General features: G+C 34.4%; 1 protein-coding gene across 1 annotated transcript; it reads left to right on the forward strand.

Annotated features, from left to right (window-relative positions):
* The first annotated feature begins 9,674 nt into the window (after positions 1–9,674).
* LOC128984783 (uncharacterized protein K02A2.6-like) lies at positions 9,675–10,016 on the forward strand. The gene has a single exon (XM_054404151.1). The coding sequence runs from the start codon at positions 9,675–9,677 to the stop codon at positions 10,014–10,016; it is 342 nt and encodes a 113-aa protein (XP_054260126.1).
* Positions 10,017–25,796: the final 15,780 nt, after the last annotated feature.

Raw genomic sequence — 25,796 nt, forward strand, 5'->3', positions numbered from 1 at the left:
TATTTTCGTCCAAATGAATTTGTAGTTGCTTCAATTATTATTGTTTTAACACCTACTTTTTGTTTTGATTTGAGGTTATGTTACTGTTGTAATTTACTAATTTGAACTCAGTTTATTTTATTCCCAGTAGTTAAACCTAGTCGAGAGGTGGTTTAGTTTGAACTTAGATTAATACCTAGTTTAAATTTGGGGAAACACAAATCAAAGTTAACCTAAGTTTAAATCGCCGTTTAACTTAAAACTAAGTTTAAGTGAGTTGGGGAAACCGGGCCTAAGTGTTATCAATTCCTTTATCACCAGTTACTTTTAATTCACGAATAACAACAAGGTTTACTGATACCGTTGGATGTAAACCATCGATTTTATTTACAACGTTTTAAATATAAACATAGATGAATCTGCGTCTTTAACTGATTTCTACTATGTGAATGATATTATTATACCCAGAAAAAATGGTTCAACTAAAGAACATAAGATTCAACAAGATTCCAAGAGAAATAGAGAAATAGATTATTTCCTGTATTAAGGGTACCGGGATAAGAGTGTTATTTTTTTTTTAACTGATACAAATTGTTAAGTGCGGTTAGTTTTATTCATTGCCAGTCCTTTGTTAACTACTTCTCGAGAGAATTTGTAGAGTTTTACCTAATCCTTGCATATCGAAGCATGTTGAAAGTGACTTTACTGACTAAAAGAATTCGATTAACTATTGTAATTAGAATTGATTGAATTGACTTCAATATAGTGTCATGCAAAGACTTATTGGCACAGACTGTAAAGCTATAGAGGTACACTCAAACATTAGTAATAGAAAATACTTTCTATGTACTTTCGGATGGTCCATTGTCCTTGTAGTTGAAAGGCTGTATTTAACCAACAAATTTTATATTTCTTTGGGAACCACCTTGTATTACACTCGAAAGGCCGTCCCAGCAGGACTTCTATACGTCTTGTGGTGTTAATGCACACTTACATGTAACAGAATACTTAGACATTGTCGCTTTTTCCTTCATTTAATCAATTTTACATGATAAAAGAGTGTTATGTTTCATGTTTGGGGTGTATTCAAGGTATTATCAAAAAGTGAAAATAATAGAAGCTTATGAAAAAAACGACACATAAATATCCAAATTATCACTGTATATTAAATTTTTATTTGCCTGCAAATATTGTACGTAGAAATAAAATTAAATAACTTCTTGATCAGCATTGTACGTGTTATTAAATTTACGGAAAGTAAATGAAGATACGTCTTATAACAGGTGGACTTCCGCACTCCATCAGGGGCCCGATCTCTTGATCTGTTTGGCAGAAGGCATCATTCACGTGGTTACGACTTTCACAGCCCACTTGCAAGAATACTTGCAGAATACTTGCAAGAGGCTTGGGAATCGATTCTGTCACACAGTCGACTTTTTCCACGAGAGTACTTCCTCTATTCGTAATAGAGTTCTCGACGCTCGACACACCCTTGACCATATATGAAAAGACTTATTGTTGCTGTCGTTGTTAATGTCATTTGTTTGTTATTTGTTATATTTATTTCTACTATTTATTTAAATAGTGTGCCTGATAGCTTTGCTAGTAAATTTCTTTGTGGTATGTTAATATTAATCTATCTATATATTAATAGGCAAGCATGTTTCTTTAAAACCTTTTTTCACAGCTTATGTGCATCGTGGGGTAAATCTGCGCATACCGTTAGAAAGCAATTTTCCTGTAGGTGTGCAGAATCCCTTTATAAATTTAAATAGGCTCAAAGATAAGCACAAAAAATGAGTTTAAAAATTTGAAAAAATTAACATGGATCTTATGCGTTGCCATTCTGGTGACGAAATAACAACGAAATATAAACAGAAAATCAAAACAAATGGAAGAAACTCCAATCACATGTTTTATTTACAGTGTGGGGTGAAAATAGAGAAGTGAGTACATTACATATTTTTGGTCGAGTTTCGACCACTGGACGACCTCTCGTACTTATTTAATACGCAAGCACGATTTTTGTGACAATTACTCCTCCGAAACTACTGAACCGATTAACATGTTTTTGGTGTCATTGGAAAGAGGGTAACGTGAAGTTGTGCAGGAAACTTTCTTTTTAGGGAAATAATGAGAGATTGAGGCCCTGGAGCCCTTTAAAGTTTCGTATTTCTCCATAAGGATAACATGGGAGATAATTTTTATTTACAGAAACATATGTTTGTTACTTGAAAATAGTCAAAGTCTACCACATAATAATTGCTGTGTATTATGACTCTTAATGTATACCTACTACATTTCAATGAAGGATTGTGTACCTTAAAGTTTACCCATAATGGATCTTACTACTTTATTTTAATGCTGGGAATAGTAAAATTTAGTGGAGAATAAGTTAGGTACCATGATTTAAAAACTTTACTATAATAATTTATGTATTTAAATCACAAATCTTTGACATTAATTCATTTGAAACTAAACAGCTGATCGACAAATCAAACAAATCATCTACTTCATGTGAATAATGTTATTACACAAACATAGTTTTTTTTAACCAATATCTTGATTCTTTTTTACTTGTGGGTGTATTTTGAGTTTGCAGTTATGAAAGCACCAAGCCAAGTAACTTTTTTCAAATTTTCTTTATAAACTAACAGTATTAATGAATTACTACATAAACTTGACAAGTCAGGAAATTAATTGTCAGTTTACCAAGGGGAAGAAGAGTGGGTCCTTGAAACAGACGAAGGCGCAGACACCCAGTGGATTGCCAAGACACAGATTAGACTAATAAAAGGGGGCAGTGGTTTTATTGATGAGGAATATTAATACATCAAAAAGGGCCTTATTAATGGCACAAGGCTTTGTGATCAGAATGGCTAACAACTTAATAGAATGTAAAGTCTTAACTGGAACAAGTGAGTGGGGACATATTTTGATTTCGAGGATAAAAATTTACCCGTCTGAAACAAACTTACCTTTTAAAATGGATGCTAATTTCTGTTACCTTTGGCATTTGCAGCGCTGTTCTTACCCAGACCAATTTCAGTCATGAGCAACTATATTATATGTTGTTTTAAGTAGGCTACATCTATTAATAGGATAAGCATATTCGTTACGGAAAACTCTGACCAAGGTAATCTTCCTGAAGGTAACTTTAAGGCTAAAATCGTAGTATTCATGGAAGTGCTTTTGTGATAAAAATATTTTTTTTAGTGTTTATTTTTAAAAGTGTGTTTTCTTCAAGCAGCATTTTTATGACCCTCAAAATATGCTACATAGGCCTATTGGTTTGATATGATAAAATGTTTTGTTAAATGTGTTATAAAATCTTTAAAACATAACTACCCTATAACCTTGCTCGCTGCCTATAACATACTTGAACTTGAACACTTATTAATTTACTAAATATAATACACATACAGCTAGGAAATGGCTGGGCAGCTTCCCTTCCAAGGCTTCATTATTATTGTATTTAATTTTCGACGTCGAGTCAATATATGATACGATGAATTTGTTTTCTAAATTCATATGTTATTTTGCGGCGCATTGAGCCGCACAGGTTCACTAGTTATATTAATTGGCCATAGTGTTGTTGTTGTTTTTGTTGTTGTTGTTGCTATCGTTTGTCATTACTACTATTTGTTTGCTTGTTATGTATTTGTTAGCACTCAGTATTCATAAATCTTTGGAGTATGTGAATGGTTTTGTCTATAATGGTATTTTGTATACCATTATGGTTTTGTCTATAATGGTTTTGCCGTTGGGATGAAATAAAATAAAATAAACACTTAAAACATATAATAATATTCTTTATTGCTTCAGACAATACAAAGATTGCATAGCATGCGTCAACATATACAAAATAAAAGAAAAGGGCACAATAGAACAAAATAAACCATGACAATACAACATAACAAAAATATACAGCCATAGTGTTATTTATTTTGTGTTGTCATGGTAAAATAATATCTTTATGGATTGAACAAAGGGAGGAGCTGAAGAAGCAACAACAATTCGGAACGACAAGTTCTGCTCCTGCAACGGTTGTTAAATCAGTCTCCACCAAGACCCCTATCCACTTTCGGTAGCAGAATGCAGTATTAAAGTTACTACCGGGTCTTATGTGATATTTAACTTTTTGTCAAATGTTACCTTATCTCTTTAGTCATTATTTTCGGCTATTTCTGGTGTATTAATTGCTATTGTATGTACTATTTATGTATGTATTATCTTTTGTTGTTATCTAGTCGCATGTTTTCTTGTAGTATATTATCTATTGTTATTGTTGCCAAATTTATATCTATTGTTATGCTTGATAATCAACCAAGTATTTTCTATTAGCATGTGATATTAGTCTCTTTTCTGACTTTCAATAAATTATGCAAAGCAAAAAAAAGTAAAAAAACATGAGAAAAGGCAGAAGGGACGACAATTTAATTAGGCTATTATTTATAATTTAATTTAGCTAAGTAGCCTAATTATGTATTTCACATTTCACCTTCATTTTGTAGGTGTTTTTCCATAAATAAAATTAACAGTATCATAAGCTAGATTAAAAAAAGTATAGTACAGTTTTGAGGACCTTTTCCCGTAATACGACTACCACTATGTATTCATGTTGAATTTTTTGATTATTTTCGAAAAAATCGGGTATAGTGTGTTAGGTTGGGTTTTGAAGGGGGGGGGTTAGGCTTGGGGTCAGAACCAAGAAATAACCTAAATTTTAGTCGTGTACTGCTACATATAAAAGTGGTAGTAGGGATAAAAGGGTCCCCTTTTCAATTAAAACAGGAAAACTCTCTTAATGAATGTGGGAATAATCTTAAGAGATCGGTGAAGTTCCAATTCCGTTATTTAATAACCGCATACAACCCTACTTGTATTGACAACGATGAGTCTATAATTCACAGTGATACTTGTAGCAATAGATCAATTACCTAGATTGTTTTGTAACAATGTTTGTTTCAAACATGGCTTTAGAGACGAGTCAATACTGTTCAATGTTCATACACAGTCAAGATACAACAGAGAACCTTGTACAGTTCAGTTTCAGATACACAACATGTTTTGACTGTTTAAGGTTTACACACGCTGGTGTAAGCACTTCCTTACTTGAAACTGGTTTATATGAAGAGTTAGATAACAATATGTGATTGAAATAATTTGAAGTTTCACTACAACAATCGTTATTGGGATCCGTTTAGTATTTAAGGTTAAATATCAATTTGGAAATTCATATAGATATTTTGTTTATTCATAATTTTGTTATGGCTAGGTTTACTAAAAACTTTAAATCGATGTTAACTCTAAAGGAAACATTGTTTGTTTCCAAGCTATTAAATTATGTATTTTAATTTGATTAGGTTTATTGCTTTACAGTTCCTTCTACACCACCTCAATTAGTTTTTACTATACTCCATTCACAGAATTTAGACGGTTTGAAAGAAAACGATTTTGTCCCCTCCACATCAACCTTACGCTTAAAAAACAGCCGATGATCAGCTGATTTATATAAATTAAGTTAAAGATAGATTGTTGGACAAATCCAGGATTCTTCTCCTTAAAACCACCTAAATAATGTGAAATGACTAAAAAACAGATCTGTCTTGTATTGGGAAATGTGATGACACATGTAATACTCCAAACACTATACAAATAATCCATTTTTTATCAGTCAGTTGTTTACTATTAGAATCATAAGTTATTTAGCGTTAGTACACAATTATGTGTGGATCCAAACAGTTTAGGTGTAACTTATACTTATTTAACCCAGTTTTAACATACTTCATTACGTTCTATACCTGTAAACCCGTTAACAATGTAACTGCAAGTTTACATTGTTACAATGGAGGACACAGTCTAGATTAGATTGGGTTTGACAAACATTCCTAATCAAACAGACCAAGAATCCCTTCCAAACATAAGAGATGCACTGAACCTGCAAACAATCGTTACTCGCTCTAAGTTTGTCGAAACGTTCGTTATTTAACTTGATTTGTATAAATGCATTTGTTAAGTCAATAAATACATTGACAAATATGTTTCATAAAACTATTTACTATAAAAAGAACCTCCCAAATATGACCATAAAATGTATCAAAGTCCTTTAAAATCTATGAGTTGTTAAATTAAAAAATTACAAATATGTGGGGACAAATTATTTTTCATTTTATTCTGATTTCGAATGAAAATGTTGCAAATTTTGGAAATGAGAGCAAAGCATATACTTTGGATGACTTACTTGGTGTATGTGAACATTTTAAACCTTTTATGAACAATTGCATTCGTCTAGTTTGATTACAGATTACTTTACTGTTATTTTAAATAACGCCAATCCAGCTTACTGTAGCATTCATACTATAGCAAATGTGAAGCATACTGGATCGCTCTCGTTTTCCAGTAAGGCTTTTGTTGCGACGTTTCGACGTTCTCGCAGTTTTAGGCAAAGGGTTATTCACAATTCGAACACAATCAACTTCTTCTTCGTCGAGTGAATCTTTTGGCTCAAGAGCAATAACCGGAATGTCACAATCCAAATCCAAGTGCATCCTTCTCAGTTGGCTACCTTGACGTCGACGGTTGAGGGCTGGAAGTTCTGAGTTTCTTTGATTAACTATAAATTAAATTTTGTATTTATACACTTTTAAGCTACTCAAGCGATGTTTACAACATTCTGCATTCTTTAGATAAAATTAGGGGATTCTAGGCACTTTTGAGGGGAATGCAGTTTTCATACCGAGATTCAGTTTGACATATTTAGGCATGTAAGTAAAATACATCGATATATATGCGAATTCTGGCTGTGTTAAGGGTTTTGAAGTTAGTTTAAATTTGGAAGATTTGTTTTACCTAATCCTACCTACTTTTAAAGGACTTAATGCAGTCACGAATTCTCCTGAAAAAACATCTACATGGTTTTTAACACATCAAAGAACATGCCCACGTAATAAAAGTATGGTTTTGTTAGGATATTTCAGGTTAGGTTGTGTTCCATTCAGTTAGCTGTTATTGGCAGTTTAACACTTAAAATGTAGGTTAAAATACCCACATAACCTACTAAAATGAATAGAGTTAATAAAATAATAAAATTTTTGTGCTAAAACATAACGTAGAGATACAACGAAACATAGCAAAGCCAAGAGAGAAGTGTAACTCAAACATTGGAACATCTGAGGAATGGAATCAAAGCAAACAATGATGAAACGTGTAGCAAGGCTTCGTTTGTAGCATGTAGCCTAAACACTCATGTTCACTATTGCTTTTAGACTTGTTTATATAATCTTATCATTATGGGTACATTTGGTTCTCGTTTGAATTACCACTTATATTTAAATACAACCATTGATTTTACGATTCTTGTATGATTGAGGTTCTGTGACAAAAATAGTTTTTTTACCTTTTAGCTTTGTTTAAAGTCAAAATTCAATCATAACAGCCTAATGTGTATGTCAAATGTACTTCTAAAGTTCAAATTCAATGTTAAAACAAAGGTTAAACATTTTTACGAGACATCTAACATTTTATTGAGCAAACCCTTACTTTCAGAGCACCAGCATTATTAAATCTAAAGCATTTAGAGAACTGATATAAATTTATTCATTGCATAAGAGAAAGAGAATATGTGTAAAAGCAAAACATCTATAAACCAAGTTAACACAGAACTTTATATGACTCCCGAGTACAATGTTAGCTGACAATACAAGTACAATATACACAGTAAGTCTGATAGTACAACTTCTACATGTACTAGTTTCATTCAGAAAAAATTTTTAGTAAAGTTTTAAGTTTTATTTTAAGCATATGAATATTAGAAGTTGGTTTAAAATCTTACTGGGATTATTTAATATTGTAAAACGAAACTGACAGTTTATACCAGTTCAGTAATGCAGCAGCTCAGTAGTTTTGTGTGAATCAGAAGTAAGAGAAATCAAAACTGGTTGTAAATTAGGCTGTAAGATCAGAAAAAAGTATAAGATGCAAAAACGAGAACGAAAATAAATAATAACGTATCTTAAGACCTTTATAGTCAACTCAATCAATTCTAGATAATCGAATTCTCCCTGTCAAAGTTAGAAAAATTCCTTCCAACATGAGTCGGCTTGCAAGAATTAGTTGAAACACTCTAAACTCTTTTCAGAATTGATTATTAACAATGGGTTGAATGGACAACTTCTCCCTGTACCTTTATATACATATAATAATCCCAATTCTTATAGTTCTACACACCTTATGTTCTTTCAAAAAACGGTTCTTCAAATTTCTGACTATAATAACATTTACATAGTGAATGACGCAGATTCATAAGTTTATATTTAAAAAAAGTTAAACATTTAAAGGTGTTTTGTCTTCTCTAAGACTGTTAATAATTCATTTATACCTACTTTTACTATCATATGTTTTTCTATTGTTTTTTGTTTTGTAAACATTCATGAATTAGATTTTGTGTTGAGTTAAGATGCGTGCATTTATTAATTATTTTGTAATTAATAAGAGTCATTTTAATTGGCGACGAGGATGGGATGTTGAACGAGCAAGGTTCCACAGTGTAACCAAACGTAGCAGTAGTTCTGAACACCACTGTCTGATCACTACCGTTGTACAGAGGCAAGTCAGAGGGTACAACCAGGGTGGCTGGAGCACCGAAGAAGTAGGGCCTGAGAGTCGCAACCAAGGTTACAGGATCAACAGGGTTCAGCTGGTAGTCAGTAGTGGCCAGAAGAAACTCTACTTTTCCCTCTGCAGAAATTATGGTATCTGGATGTACAAGATGGGCAAAGATGGGAGGGATCTCACACAGCACAAGTTGTCTGACTATCTGACCTGGATCCACCATCACTGTCACGGTCCTTAGGAATGGTTTCTTACTACTCTCGTTTCTTTCCAGATGCTTCAACTGTCACTTTTCCTTTGCGACGTTTGTTACGCAAAAATAAGAAATGGGAATGGACACCAGAATGTGAAAAGGCTTTTCAACGAATCAAAACTGAGCTCTGCAGTAACAGGATACTCTTACCTTTCGATCCAAAACTACCGTTAGTCCTCACCACAGACGCCTCACCTACTGGACTAGCTGCAGTTCTTAGCCACTTAATAGATGGAACTGAGAGACCAATTGCTTACGCCTCACGTTCACTCACTGATGCCGAATGAAACTATAGTAAACTAGACCGGGAAGCATTGGCCATTGTTTTTGGTGTCTCCCACTTCTATTATTACTTATTCTGGACTCAATTTCAACTTGTAACAGATAATCAGCCCATATCTAGGATCTTCAGACATGACAAGGCTTTACCACAAATGACATCAGCTCGTTTACTCAGATATGCATCATATCTGTCAGGTTTCAATTACAAGTTGGTGTTCAAAAAGGGCATGGAAAATAAAAACGTGGATTGTCTTTCGAGAGCTCCTCTTACACAGACTCACTCTACTAAAAAAGTTCAGACAAGAAAATCGGAAAAGGTACACCAAATCTGCAGCCAAGTAATTTTTCAAATTTCAAGCCATGAAATCACAGCTGAAATCATTAAGAACGAGACAGCTAAAGATTAGACCTACTTACCAATTCAACTGATTCTGATTTTACGTTGGTCGAAAACATTATTTTCCGGGGAGAAAGAGTTTACATTCCATCACTACTTAGAAACAAGATTCTAAATGAACTTCACGAAAGTCATCTTGGAATCACAAAAATGAAACAGCTAGCACGGCGCTATGTTTACTGGCCAAATATTGACAAGGACATTGAGCATCTTGTGAAAGGATGTGAAAATTGTGCAATAACACGGTCAAATCCACCCAAAGCTCCCAACCACCCGTGGGAAATCCCAAAAGAGAACTGGGAAAGAATACACATTGACTACGCAGGACCGTTTCAAGGCTTCAACTTCCTCGTGTGTATTGATGCTAGATCAAAATGGGCGGAGATAAAAGTAATCAAAGATGCACCATCCAGCTCCAATACCATACATCTACTTGAACAGATCTTTGCTACACACGGCTACCCGAATGTTATGGTATCTGACAACGCCTAAATTTTTCAAAGTGATACATTCCAAGCTTATTGCAAATTGCATGGCGTTTTCCAGAAATTCATATCTCCAGGACACCCAGCAACAAACGGCTTAGCAGAACGCTCTGTTCAAACATTGAAGAACCGCCTGAAGTCCACAGCTTCGGAAAACATACCAATGGCAATAAAGGTCCAGAAGATCTTAATGCGGTACCGAGCAACTCCTCTAGCATGTGGCAAATCACCCGCTGAACTTTACCTCCACAGGAAGTTAAGAATACGAATGGATGCCATTTTTCCTAACATACAAAAAGCCTCAACTAGAAATGCTCCTGCTGCACGTTCATTCAATGAGGGGAAGAGAGTTCAGGTTCGTCTCTTCATGAACAACAAGAACGTTTGGGAGAGGTAAATAAAAAGTTGGGAACTCGACACTATCTAGTTTCCCTTGATAAGTCAGGCCGACTTATAAAACGACACATTGATCAATTGTGGTCTACTTTGATACCAAAACCAAAGGTTGTTAGGGCTGGACCAATCCACATATTTGATGTTCCACGGGCTTCTAAACACAGCACCAAAGGAAACACTACGGCTGCTACTCCTTATAATCAATTAGATAATCCTGAAAGACCGTCAACTCCTGAAAGACCATCAACTGCCGTAAGAACATCAAATCCCGGAGGACCGTCAACTCCCGAAGGACCATCAATTCCCGAAAAACCGCCAACTTCCAAAGAAAACAATTCAGAGGTCCCAGAAGTTCAGGAAACAGAGACAAACAATGGCCATATTCCTGAGAATCAAGAGAGATCAAGGCGACAAAGGCAAATGCCGGGCCGATACAAGGACTTTGTGCTTTCATAATAATACACTGCAAGTTCAAAATAGTGGGGGAGACTGTTATGTCTTCTGTAAGACTGTTAATAATTCATTTATACCTACTTTTACTATCATATGTTTTTCTATTGTTTTTTGTTTTGTAAACATTCATGAATTAGATTTTGTGTTGAGTTAAGTTGCGTGCATTTATTAATTATTTTGTAATTAATAAGAGTCATTTTAAAAGGTTTATATCCAACGGTAGCAGTGAACTTTGTTGTTATTCATTAATTAAAAGTAACTATCGACAAAGGTATTGACAACAGTTAAACTGAGTTCTACACAGATTGAACGAGCGAGGTGACATTACCTGATATTTAATCTGTGAGTTCTACACAGATTGAACGAGCGAGGTGACATTACCTGATATTTAATCTGTGAGAGTTTTACACAGATTGAACGAGCGAGGTGACATTACCTGATATTTAATCTGTGAGTTTTACACAGATTGAACGAGCGAGGTGACATAACCTGATATTTAATCTGTGAGTTTTACACAGATTGAACGAGCGAGGTGACATTACCTGATATTTAATCTGTGAGTTTTACACAGATTGAACGAGCGAGGTGACATTACCTGATATTTAATCTGTGAGTTTTACACAGATTGAACGAGCGAGGTGACATTACCTGATATTTAATCTGTGAGTTTTACACAGATTGAACGAGCGAGGTGACATAACCTGATATTTAATCTGTGAGTTCTACACAGATTGAACGAGCGAGGTGACATTACCTGATATTTAATCTGTGAGTTTTACACAGATTGAACGAGCGAGGTGACATTACCTGATATTTAATCTGTGAGTTTTACACAGATTGAACGAGCGAGGTGACATTACCTGATATTTAATCTGCGAGTTCTACACAGATTGAACGAGCGAGGTGACATTACCTGATATTTAATCTGTGAGTTCTACACAGATTGAACGAGCGAGGTGACATAACCTGATATTTAATCTGTGAGTTCTACACAGATTGAACGAGCGAGGTGACATTACCTGATATTTAATCTGTGAGTTCTACACAGATTGAACGAGCGAGGTGACATTACCTGATATTTAATCTGTGAGTTTTACACAGATTGAACGAGCGAGGTGACATAACCTGATATTTAATCTGTGAGTTCTACACAGATTGAACGAGCGAGGTGACATTACCTGATATTTAATCTGTGAGTTTTACACAGATTGAACGAGCGAGGTGACATAACCTGATATTTAATCTGTGAGTTTTACCATCTGTGAAATGGAAACAGTTATTGTAACCTGCGTTGCTCGACGCTGAAAACTGCTGCATACTTCCAACAATGGTATTTCCAGCTTAGCTTCCCAAAATTCTACAAAATTGCACGCAATACAATTGTGCAGATTTTATACATGGCGACTTTTTTTTTGTTTTAGAAAAAAATACATATTCACGTTTGAGGGAACTGTTGGAATCCCATGGGGTTTGTGCTGTTAGCAAAAGTTAAAATTCTTGCAATTTTGTGAATTCTTGTTCGTATATTTGACAAATATTCAGTCTCTGTTTTATACTGTATATTTTTGTATGTTACGCTTTTCATAAGTCGTTATTGTGCTAAGCTGACACTGTTAATTAATAAATTCCGGTTGTCTTAGTCTTGTTCATTATGTTTAATGTTAGATTTTATACATAGAGATGTAATTAAAAAGATAATATTGCAGTTTAACAATTTTGCTATAACGATACATCGGACAAGGATGTAAATAGTTACTTTACAAAAATATATATATATACTCATTTTGGAAAGAAAAGCTTAGAAAAATACATTGGGTGTTGAAAACCAGTCAATAAAAATTATTAACAGTGGGCAGTACTAACGTTTACAAAACCACAAAGAAAGATCACAAACCCCTAAGTATTGCAAGATTAGCTCACACCTAATCATGCTCTTCTTTTGCTTATGAATGTTAGTTTAAATGTTTAATGTCATGCACAGTAATTATTTTGCAATAGATATTTTTATTAAGTCTGATACGGTGATTAAATTTAGTTTTAGTTTGGGTGCTACCAACTTAATGAATATTATCAGTTTACAAGATTTTGGTTTTTCCGGTACCCCATTGGTGTTTTATACCATAAATACTAAAATGACGATTTCAGTATCAATGTTATCTAGTCGCTATAGTTAGTAATACATATGGTAACATAACAGCCCATAGCAATAAAACCCCAATATATATAAATATTACAAAGGAAATAAGTCCACAAAGGTAAGTACAAACTATTATAAATGCAAGTGTTTCCCTTGGGCTAAGGTGATTTAAAGTTTAAAGGGCTAATGTGGGGTCTTTATCCCACGTTTTGATTAAGAAAATAAATAGTCCTCTTAAATAGTACTTAAATGAGGCTTTCATAATAGGACAGTTGCCGTGTAATTTCCAGATAAAGGTATTCCCTCCTCTTCGTCTATATTGTCTCTCGTTTATAGAAATCTATAATTTTTATTTTGTTACAGCAAATATTCACCTAACATTTACTTAGCCATAAATAATTTATTCAAAAAGAACGACAACTGAAATGAAATACATATAAACGTCGAGAAAAAAGTTGTTCTTCGAATACTTTGAAGTCGTTCGAATTTTATCATGAATTAAAAATGGCGCGTTAGATCTTGTCAGAAATCATTCAAATAATGTCCATTTCAATAAACAGTGGTTGATACATAAACTTTAAGCAAGATTATGCAGTTTATTAGCTCAATATAGTTTTATGTACAGTTTTCAAAAAGGCTGAAATAATTGGATATTCAGGAAAGCTTCCTTTCAATTGTGGAGGCAAATCGGTTATAGGAAATTGTCCTCAATGGCAGTCAAGAGGTTTAAGAACCCTTACACACTTCTGGTCTCTTTCACTGAATAGCGGGAACTTTACAAGTGATCAATACAATTGTTCGTTTTTGTTAAATCATGCTTTGAAAACCTAGAAAGGAAAGTCTCAAAAATGGCTCGTTGGTAGGCATATACTAATCTAGTCTTATTTTTATCAGGATGCTTAAATTTCTTAGATTTATAAATTATTTTAAATAAAACATTTAAAACACTGTTTCGTTTTAATATTATAGATTGCAGATAATAACTACAAAGCAAAAAGATGTATAATTATAACTTGAGACAGTTTCGGCACTTCGTGTATTTCATCTTCAAAAGATGTCTCATTACATAAACTTATAATAGATTAGTTTTTAAAAACTATTTTTCTATACTACATACTGCACCATATATAGGCTACCATAATACACGTTATTTTTTAGAAACTTTGACAAATTTAAAACTAGTGTAAATTTAATTTACTCAGCACAAAATAAATAGCTATAATATCAGAGACACTTAATTTTAAACTAAGTTGACTTTAGACGACTTTATTATGTAATAATGTGATGGCATAGTAAGTAGAATAACTTAAAGTATTTCCCCATTTCAATGAATTTTTGATGGGACAAGCACGAAAAGATTATTATCTTTATTAATTACAGAACATAAAAGAAATTCTTGCTACGTAAAATGTTGGAATGAGCATTTTAGAAAAAAAGAATGAAATTTGTTATCAACGAACATCAATAACATAAAACAGGGGCCCAATTTAACATGAATGAATGAATAAAAAGCAGTTTCTTTTTTTAATAGTGTTTGACTCATCAAGTGTTTTAGAAATGTGCAATCAAATATGTTTTCATGAAGCAAAAACAATATAAAGTGAAAACATGTATATATAAAAATTAGTACTATTTAAGAGTAAAACTGCATCGTGATAAATCTGATAAAATTCGTATATAACGTTTAATAAACATATTATTAAAATCAATCGTTAAAGTTAATTTACCCTTGTTCAAACTTAATATGAGAGATAATACCTGCAAGGCAAAAATTTTTCACGTATACTGTTAACCAGCATAGGCTATGTATATTAAAATACAACTACAAACAAACAAACAAATAGAAAGGAAAACCAAATATTACATGTAGTATTTAATATTCCGTTTCGATGAAAACAAAGAGTGCAAACCAATGAATTCTAGGAAAGTAGATTATTTAGTGATGTTTTATTTATAGTATAAATAGAATATCCTAAGCGAAATGGTCTATAAACGTTTATAATAAACACATACAGGGTGTCACAAAAAAGTGTGATGGGCTATACAGGACCTAATTCTACATGCAAAAATAAGTCAAAAATGAAGAATAAATTTTGTTGGATTTCGGCTTAGTTTAGCCGTAATCCGCCATTTTGTTTTTTGGGGAAAATATTTATTATTTCTAAATCCCTTTGAGATATTTTTACGAAACTTGGCAAAATTTTTTACACTATAGTAAGTAACATTTTATAAAAAAAATTATTATTTTAACTTTCCAAATTTCAAAATGGTGGCCGTTTGAATTTTTTAATGCCAAATTTCATGAAAACCGGTACCTAAATCAAAATTTTGTAAGAGACAAAAGTTTTAGTATTTATTATGACAAATCCAACAAAACAAAAATGAATAAAATCGGCTCATAAATAAAGAAGCTGTGTTTATTTTAGTAATTTAGACTGAAATTACTTAATACGTTACATAAATTATTACATTACATTTAATACATTTTAATATTAATAATTTCAGTCTAAATTACTAAAATAAACACAGCTTCTTTATTTATGAGCCGATTTTATTCATTTTTGTTTTGTTGGATTTGTCATAATAAATACTAAAACTTTTGTCTCTTACAAAATTTTGATTTAGGTACCGGTTTTCATGAAATTTGGCATTAAAAAATTCAAACGGCCGCCATTTTGAAATTTGGAAAGTTAAAATAATAATTTTTTTTATAAATGTTACTTACTAAAGTGTAAACAATTTTGCCAAGTTTCGTAAAAATATCTCAAAGGGATTTAGAAATAATAAATATTTTCCCCAAAAAACAAAATGGCGGATTACGGCTAAACTAAGCCGAAATCCAAAAAAATTTATTCTTCATTTTTGACTTATTTTTGCATGTAGAATTAGGTCCTGTATAGCCCATCACACTTTTTTGTGACACCCTGTATATCTGACTGTTAGGTAGTTTATGTTATTGATGCATTGTTGTCTGTGTGCTAAGTAGTTTATATTGACTATCAATACACCTGTCGGACAGAAAAAAAGTTGACATAGCTTTGCACTTCACCATAGAAATAGCTATGCATTATACTTAGAACTAAATTAAAGTATGATTATGGTCCTTAGGTTTGAAAATGTGTTAAATTATCATTTTCAGAATCAGGTCGTTATTTCTACATTTTGAAAAAAGAAAATTTCATTTTCCGAGGGTGCACCGAGAAGGTGAGAATTACCCATCTTTCTTCAAAGTGAAAAAACTAAAATAAAAAAAAATAGTGAAACTCTGATTAACTTCTGCAAAGATCTGTTTGCTAGATATAGGATACAAGAAGTAGTGGTTGCAGACAGTGGCACACCACTCAAAGTCCAAAGTTTTAATAATGTTGCACAAGACTGGATGCTAAAAATTGTACTATCACCACCGGGTCATCATCAAGCCAATGGAAAACCCGAATCGGCAGTAAGTTTTTTTTTTATTCTACTGAGTAAAATCTCGAGATGATTGGTTGGATTTTTATCTGGCATTTCTAAAGCGAAGGAACACACCACTGCAAGGCATCAGTACAGTCACAGCTACCAATCAATCCTAACACGGGTACCTGAAGAAGAATCAATATGATCGCGGAACGAAGGAACTTTTCCTTTAAAAACTGGCCAAGATGTTTGGGTTAAACAACGACCAAAGCTTGTAATTTTACCCGAAAAGAAAGGTAGTTAAGAGGGAAGGAAGAAGGAAGTATGAAGTTGAAGTAAACGGATAGATTTATGGACAAACGGACAATGGAAGGTTTTGGCAATGGTGCTCGAATTTAATTTATTATCATATGATTCTTCATTACGTTTTATCATGTTTATGTTTTTGTAATGAGTTGTTGAGCTGAAGATAAATTTCAAAGATATATTTTCGTTACCACTAGAGTTGCAGAGGAAAAGAATTCACATCAAACTACCAAGTAAATCTTTTTTTATCTCAAAATAATTAATCAAACTTTTTTCTATAAACCATAAAGAATTCTAATACTACATTTATTTAGGAGCTTTGACCAATTTAAATCTACTGCAAATTCTATTTACTCAGCACAAATTGAATAGCTAATTCAAGACACCGTTACCGTCAGAGTTTCATTCACCGTGAAATTACACCAGTTTCTATTCTATCACATCAGATGGCTATGTAGCATCTTAAATTAAATTTGTTCGTAAATGAGCGATTAAAATTCTTGTCTTGATGTTTTAACTGTAGATGAAAACATAGCTGTAAATAATAGTAAAACAGTTGCATTGAAATATTATTACAAATGTAAAACATTTTAATCATATTCAGCAACAGTATAACTGACTATTTAGTAGATCTTTGCATATGTTCGTTTATTTTAATTGTAAACAAATCCCATTTGTGAAATGCTTACCATTATGAAACAAATTGATACAAATCATTAATTAAAAATCATTTTCTGGGCAGATCAACCAAAATTTCGTTTTAAATTTCAGGTCTAAAAGGACAAATCTTTTATTCTTCTTACAATTTCTACAACAGGTCTAATATATTAAACATTCGTTCACATCAACAACAGTTTAAACGTTGTAACTTGAGTATTTAGTGAAAAAGTCTTATTCCTTTTATCGATGGAGGTGGATCATTGGATTTGTATTTTAAAACGATAACGAGCGTGTCTTCACAATCCCAGTAAAGTATAGGGAACTACTTGATACGAGGGCTCTCATGAGTTATCATCCCTTACCACTGAGTGCAAACCGATAAGTGTTCTTTTCAATTTTTAAATTGACGATACGTGATTTGAGGAGTCGGTCATGGACAGATTACCATGTATTTTATATATTTTTTTCACACTCGTGTTTATTTATAACCGTGAAATGAATATTTTTAATTATTAACCGTGAATATTGTTAATAGAATAAATTTCACCGAGAATATATTTACATAACTCCAAAATTTTACACAAAAATATATTAACTAATATGAAATACATATAAAATATTTTTAAGAAACTAGTGTTATCATGCAAGCAAATCTGAACTACTCAGACTTGGTGCTCGAAATTTACCTGAATGACACTATTTTGTTTGTCACGCATCTAATGTAGTGTATTTTTTTGCATTATCCAAAGTAATTCTTTCATATATTGATAGACACAATATCTGTACAGCAACCGATGTAATATACTTAAGTTGCTCTAAATGTCAAAGTGAAGAAATTCAAGCAAGCGCGGGTTAACGGCGGCAGTAACTATGACTCTCTTATGACTGCGACTTGTGGATTCTCCCGAAGTGCCACCAGTCACGACTTCGAGTGAGTTAGAACGTTAGAGAAGTTCTTGACGACCTTAATACTATCCAACTACTCGACCTTATCGGGCTGCGACTCCGGGAACTGGCGGGACTAGAGGGTGACATCCAAGGGCAACTCAACGCCCTAGTAGAAGAGCTCCACGCTGCCATGAAGGCTGCCACCCCAGAGCCAGCCAGACGACCTGCCAATGTCAGAGGGACGAGACCATCTAGAACTGAGAGGACGCGTCAGAATGTCACGCGTTACGCCAAGACCCAGGACCTATGGAAGAACAATCCCTCCAGATTGGCCGACCTGGTCATCTAGGACAACCTTGGTGATCTGGTTCAACAACGACCAAAGATCGACCCTCCAAAAGAGGAAACAGTCACCCTCTTCCAAGGACTCTGGGGCACGGCATGTGACACCACACTACAACTCCCTCGTCTTGACCCTCGGCAGAACGCCATTGTTGAGCCTGTTTCCAGCGCAAAAGTAACGAAGAGAATACGGAGACTTAAACCTGGGGGGAGGGGGCGGGAATGGACGGTGTAACGAAGAAGGGGATAACCACCTACCCGCATGCAGCCAAGACGCTCGCCGTGCTGTATAAAATCGTTCTATTCCTTGGAGTCTTCCCCACAACCTGGAGGACGAACAGGACAATCTTGCTGCTGAAGCCTGGTAAGGATCATGCCCTGCCGGAGAACTGGAGGCCGATCACAATTGCTCCCCTCACTGCCCGCCTCTACAATGGACTTATAGAATCTCGACTGCTGAGACAATTCACCGTCTCAGCGAGGCAACGTGGGTTTCGGCCTGGTAATGGCTGCCACGTGAACTGCTGGATCCTGAATAAGGTGATGCGGCAGGGGAAGAAGAGCCGAGTAGTCGGAGTACAGTTGGATGTTAGAAAAGCGTTCGACACTGTGTCCCATGCGGCAATCATCGAAGTGCTTCTCAGCCATCGGGTTTTACCTTGTCTCTCTAACACCGTGAGAGACATGTACTCCAACTGCTCAACCATACTCGGGAACTTGGACGAGAGGATCACTCTAAGAAGAGGGGTTAAACAGGGATTTCCATTGGCTCCGCTGTTGTTTAATCTGGTGGTGGACCCGCTTCTCCAAGAACTTCAATCTTCTGGGGGCGGCTTCACTGTCGGTGGGCAGCGGATGGCAGCCATGGCTTACGCGGACATCACCTTGTTTGTCAACAATGAAGACGAAATGGAGCGACTTCTCCTCAAGACGGAAGAGTACCTCGCAGGAGTGGGAATGGGGCTGTCTGCAGCGAAGTGTGGCGGATTTGATATCCAGAAGAAGGGGGACGCCTGGGTGATGATACCCGTATATCTTTCAATCCAAGGCCAACCCTTGACATCCCTCGCCGCCAGCACGGAGTTCGCCTATCTCAGACTCACCTTCACCATCCGTGGGGGGTTCGACAACAGGCAGCACCTGGACACCTTATGTGACGCCGCTACAAGAGTCCCTGCTTATGTAGTACGTTGTTCCTGCCTTCGCCCATCGGTTCGCCATTGACACGACCTCTAAAAACGATCTGAAGAGGGTCGATGCCAGGCTCAGAGAACAAGTAAAGAAGATCCTCCACCTCCACCCCAGCACTACTGATGGACTACTCTACACGAGGAAGGACAGGGGTCTCGGCTTCCCGCACCTGATCTTTCAGTCCCGGCTCAGTGGGTTGAGAGCCGTGTCTTCGCTGCTGGCGATGAAGGACCCACTGCTGGAGGAGTTGGGCCGAATCGGTGGATGGACCAACCACGTTGAAGAGCTGGCGGGGCGGCTGGGGGTTCCCTTTCCACCAACATCCATGGACTAATCAATCCTAACACGGGTTCCTGAAGAAGAATCAATAAGAATCAATATGATCGCGGAACGAAGGAACTTTCCTCTTTACAAAACTGGCCAAGATGTTTGGGTTAAACAACGACTTTAGCTAGAAAATGAATCCCGAAGGAAAGGTAGTTAGAGGGAAGGAAGAAGGAAGTGTGGAGTTGAAGTAAACGTATAAATTTATGTGCGAAACACAAGGGTTTTCTAAGAATGAAATTTGGACAATGGAAGGTTTTGGCAATGGAGCTCGAATTTAATTTAATATCATATGATTCTTCATTGTATGTTATCATGTTTATGTTTTTGTAATGAGTTGTTGAGCTGAATATATAACTGTACTTATGAAATCGTTAATATCATAGATAAGATTTATTAAAAGTGTTAAAGACACAAATTTCAAAGATATATTTTCGTTACCACCAGAGTTGAAAAGGAAAAGAATTCATATCAAACTACCAAGTAAATCTTTTTTATCTCAAAATAATTAATCAAACTTTTTTTTATAAACCATAAAGAATTCTAATACTATATTTATTTAGGAGCTTTGACCAATTTAAAACTAGTGCAAATTTAGTTTACTCAGCACAAATTGAATAGCTAATTCAAGACACCGTTACCGTCAGAGTGTCATTCACCGTGAAATTACACCAGTTTCTATTCTATTACATTAGAAAGCTATGTAGCATCTTAAATTAAATTTGTTCGTAAATGAGTGATTTAAATTCTTCTCTTGATGTTTTAACTGTAGATGACAAGCTAAACAACTGTAAATAATAGTAAAATAGTTGCATTGAAATATCATTACTTATGTAAAACATTTAATCATATTCATCAACGGTAAAACTGACTATTTAGAAGATCTTTGCATATGTTTAGTTATTGTATTACCAAAAAATATTGTGTAACACCTTACTTTGTGAAACAAATTGATACAAATGATTAACTAAAAATCAATTTCTGAGACAGATCAACCAAAATTTCGTTTCAAATTGAAGTCGAAAGTAATTATTTTATCCTTCCTACAATTTCAAAATACACTGTCTACTAAAATAAATACTCGTTCACACCAAGAACTCTTTTAACGTTATAACTTAAATATTTATTGAAAAAGTCTTATTCCTTATATCGGTAGAGGGGGATTATTGGATTTGTATTTTAAAATGATAACGAGCGTGTCTTCACAATCCCAGTAAAGTATAGGGAACTACTTGATACGAGGGCTCTCATGAGTTATCATCCCTTACCACTGAGTGCAAACCGATAAGTGTTCTTTTCAATATTTAAATTGACGATACGTTATATGAGGAGTCGGTCATGGACAGATTACCATTTATTTTATATATTTTTTCACACAAGTGGTTATTTATAAACGTGAAATGCATATTTTTAATTATTAACCGTGATTACTATAAATAGAATATATTTAGCCGAGAATATATTTACATAACTCCGAAATTTTACACAAAAATATATTAACTAATATGAAATAGATATAAAATATTTTTTTTATAAACTAGTGTTATCATGCAAACAAATCTGAATTACTCAGACTTAGTGCTCGAAATTTACCTGAAAGACACTATTTTGTTTGTCATGCATCTAATGTATTGTATTTATGTGAACGAGAGGTCGTCCAGTGGTCGAAACTCGACCAAAAATATGTAATGTACTCACTTCTCTATTTTCACCCCACACTGTAAATAAAACATGTGATTGGAGTTTCTTCCATTTGTTTTGATTTTCTGTTTATATTTCGTTGTTATTTCGTCACCAGCATGGCAACGCATAAGATCCATGTTAATTTTTTCAAATTTTTTAATTCATTTTTTGTGCTTATCTTTGAGCCTATTTAAATTTATAAAGGGATTCTGCACACCTACAGGAAAATTGCTTTCTAACGGTATGCGCAGATTTACCCCACGATGCACACAAGCTGAGAAAAAAGGTTTTAAAGAAACATGCTTGCCTATTAATATATAGATAGATTATCCCAAGTAATTCTTTCATATATTGATAGACACAATATCTGTACAGCAACCGATTTAATATACTTATGTTGCTCTGAATGTCAAAGTGAAGAAATTCAAGCAAGCGCGGGTAAACGGCGGGAGTAACTATGACTCTCTTATGACTGCGACTTGTGGATTCTCCCGAAGTAACAGCAGCGGCAACAACGCTACCGTCATTTGAGCCTGAGCCACCAGTCTCGACTTCGAGTGAGTCAGAACATTGTAGAGAAGTTCTTGACGACCTTAATACCATCCAACTACTCGACCTTATCGGGCTGCGACTCCGGGAACTGGCGGGACTAGAGGGTGACATCCAAGGGGAACTCGACGCCCTGGTAGAAGAGCTCCACGCTGCCACGAAGGCTGCCGCCCCAGTGCCAGCCAGACGACCTGCCAACGTTAGAGGGACGAGACCATCTAGAACTGAAAGAACGCGTCAGACACACTTTACGCCAAGACCCAAAAGAAAAATCCATTCCGATTGGCCGACCTGGTCATCAAGGACAACCTCAATGACCAAGGATCAACCCTCCAAAAGAGGAAACAGTCGCCCTCTTCCAAGGACTCTGGGGCACGGCATGTGACACCATACTACAACTTTCTCGTCTTGACCCTCAGCCTGTCACCATCGTTGAGCCTGTTTCCAGCGCAGAAGTAACGAAGAGACGAATTAAGCCTCGTCATCTAATTAGTGACGTGCATGAATGGATTAACAAGATTCTCTCTGTCCCTATCTACTATCTAGCAAAACTACTGACAAGGGAATGGGCTTCGAAAAATCAGCGGGGAAAGAAGGCCCTGTTGAGCTTGACTTTAGTCTGACACTGATATAGACATTTGATATAGGCTAACGAATCGTATATCGATTCTATCGGCATATCGGAATGTAAATCGGTCAACAAATATAGATAGACACAATCTCTGTGCTGCATTTGATGTAATAAGCTTGTCAGCAATCCATGTAATATCCTTGTATAACGATAGACAATCTCTAAGTAGCAACCAATATAATTTACTTGTATGTCGATAGACATAATCTCCATGCAGCAATCGATGTAATATATTTGTATATCGATAGACACAATCTCCATGCAGCAATCCATGTAATTTACTTGTATATCGATAGACACAATCTCCATGCAGCAATCCATGTAATTTACTTGTATAACGATAGACAATCTCTAAGTAGCAACCGATATAATTTAATTTACTTGTATATCGATAAACACAATCTCCATGCAGCAATCCATGTAATTTACTTGTATATCGATAGACACAATCTCTATGCAGCAATCCATGTAATTTACTTGTATATCGATAAACACAATCTCCATGCAGCAATCCATGTAATTTACTTGTATATCGATAGACACAATCTCCATGCAGCAATCCATGTAATTTACTTGTATATCGATAAACACATCTCCATGCAGCAATCCATGTAATTTACTTGTATATCGATAGACACAATCTCCATGCAGCAATCCATGTAATTTACTTGTATAACGATAGACAATCTCTAAGTAGCAACCGATATAATTTAATTTACTTGTATATCGATAAACACAATCTCTATGCAGCAATCGATGTAATACACTTGTATATCGATAGACACAATCTCAATGCATCCATCGATGTAATATACTTATCTATCGATAGACACAATCCCAATGCAGCAACCAATGCAATATACTTGTCTATCAATGGACAAAATCTCAATGCAGCTTCCAATGTAATGTATAAAACATGAATTTAATCTGACTGAGGTTTGTGCAATAAATGGAACTCTTGTTTGTGAAGTGGTTATTTGAATAACAAATTATACTTAATGCACAGCTCGGTTCGTTGTATTGTCGATTTATTGATTACAAATTTATAACAAGACAAAGAGTTTAAAAGTGACTACGGGGGGATTATGAATATAATAAATTAAGTACCATCATTAGACTTACTGCAACAATGGTAAATATTTTCAATCTAAATATTTAAAATTTAATTTAGCACTAAAACTTTGGATGAAAAATGTGTTGCAAAGTTTTCACGTGTTCTTTGACCCCAGGATTTTTTATCAGTGCCACTCTGAGATCGGCGAATTTACATACAGAATGTTATTAGTGAAATACGTAGTTGTTTCCCATTTTAACCTCCTTTTTATTATTTAAATATATATCTCCATTTTAGTATTTAAATAACGCTTTAATGGAAAAAAATCTTGTAATCTTAGTAATTAGCTTTAGTCAAACTTCAATTTGTAGTATTATTACAAGCTACAGTTGGTGAAAATATTGATTTAATCGTTCAGATTGTATCTATCAACTTGCAAACATATTGTTCGAAACTCCTGCATATTTGGGAGAGAACTAGTACAGGAAAGAGTTCAATCTAAACCTTTTAATTTCTAGAAGAGTTTAAATATTTGTGGCACTTGATTCGGATTATAATAAAACATTATACATGTATGAACAAAATATATCCTTATAAATTATTAAGTCAACAAATATTTAAAATAGAATAACATTATCTATACCATCTATGTATATATTAATTACGTAAGCCGATTCTTTGCGTCAAAATTGTGGGTGACTGGGAAGTCGTAGAACGACGGGAGAGGGTTCAAATTAAAGGTCTTGATCCCGTGACGGCGGGAAAAATAGTGAAATTCCCCAAATTTTAACACAAAATGAGATATAACGTAAAATGTTCTCCATAAGAATAGCATTAGAAGCCTTTTACTGCTGATTTTTGTTTACTTCAATACAGCTGATCGTGATTTATCACTAAGTCGGTACGCAATATTAACATTGGGATGATTTAATTGCCAGTCAATTCTGCAATGTACTATATAAAAAACGTTACCTAAAATAATGAAGACTTTTTAGTTATTACGTTATAGAATGTTGAAATAAATTATTTTACTGTGAAACTTTTCAAATTTGTGTATTTTTTACGTTAAACATGAAATAACCACATTAACTAAATAATCAACGATTCAAGATTAAATGGGAAACTTCTGCTTTGTTTTTATTAAAACATATGTTCAAGATTTATTCCACTCTTTCTATGTAAATCTATCTTCTATAATATTAAAACGAAACGGTGTTTTTTTATTTCACGATTCTGAATCAACCAGTCGACGGATTTTCGTGATATTTGTGTTGAAAGAAAGATAATTTTGAGAACTAGGGAATGTCGAAGCCATAATTTTACTTTAGGGTCCCAGTTTTATAGAAATTAAGTTTTAATTTTTAAAAAGTCTAGCAGCCGACGCTAAGATTCTTAACTAGCTTTTGGAATAAAATAATTTGCTTAACATAACAGCTGTAAACATTCAGCATTTGGATAAAAATGTAAAGACATACTTAGGGTTGACTTATTTATACTATGTGTAATGCTAATCATTGATACGTGCAATTCTTCTGTAAGAGGATGACAGATTAATTAAATATACACAGTAAAGTACTAGGATGTTCAAATTATTTTTTAAAGCAATCTTTGTAATCTTCGTTTTGTTTTAGAGCAATATAATTTGTTTTAACTAACAGCTGGTTAAATATAAACTATGGAACTATGAGGCTATTTTATTTACTCTTATTTTGTCATTGATTATAGGAAATAAGTAAGATTAGTAGAGATAATCAGACCACAGTTTTAACCAAAATTA

Source organism: Macrosteles quadrilineatus, unplaced genomic scaffold, assembly GCF_028750875.1.
Source record: "Macrosteles quadrilineatus isolate MER2022 unplaced genomic scaffold, UCM_ALF_1.0 Scaffold_2__2_contigs__length_208266976, whole genome shotgun sequence".
Classification (NCBI taxonomy): Eukaryota; Metazoa; Arthropoda; class Insecta; order Hemiptera; family Cicadellidae; genus Macrosteles; species Macrosteles quadrilineatus.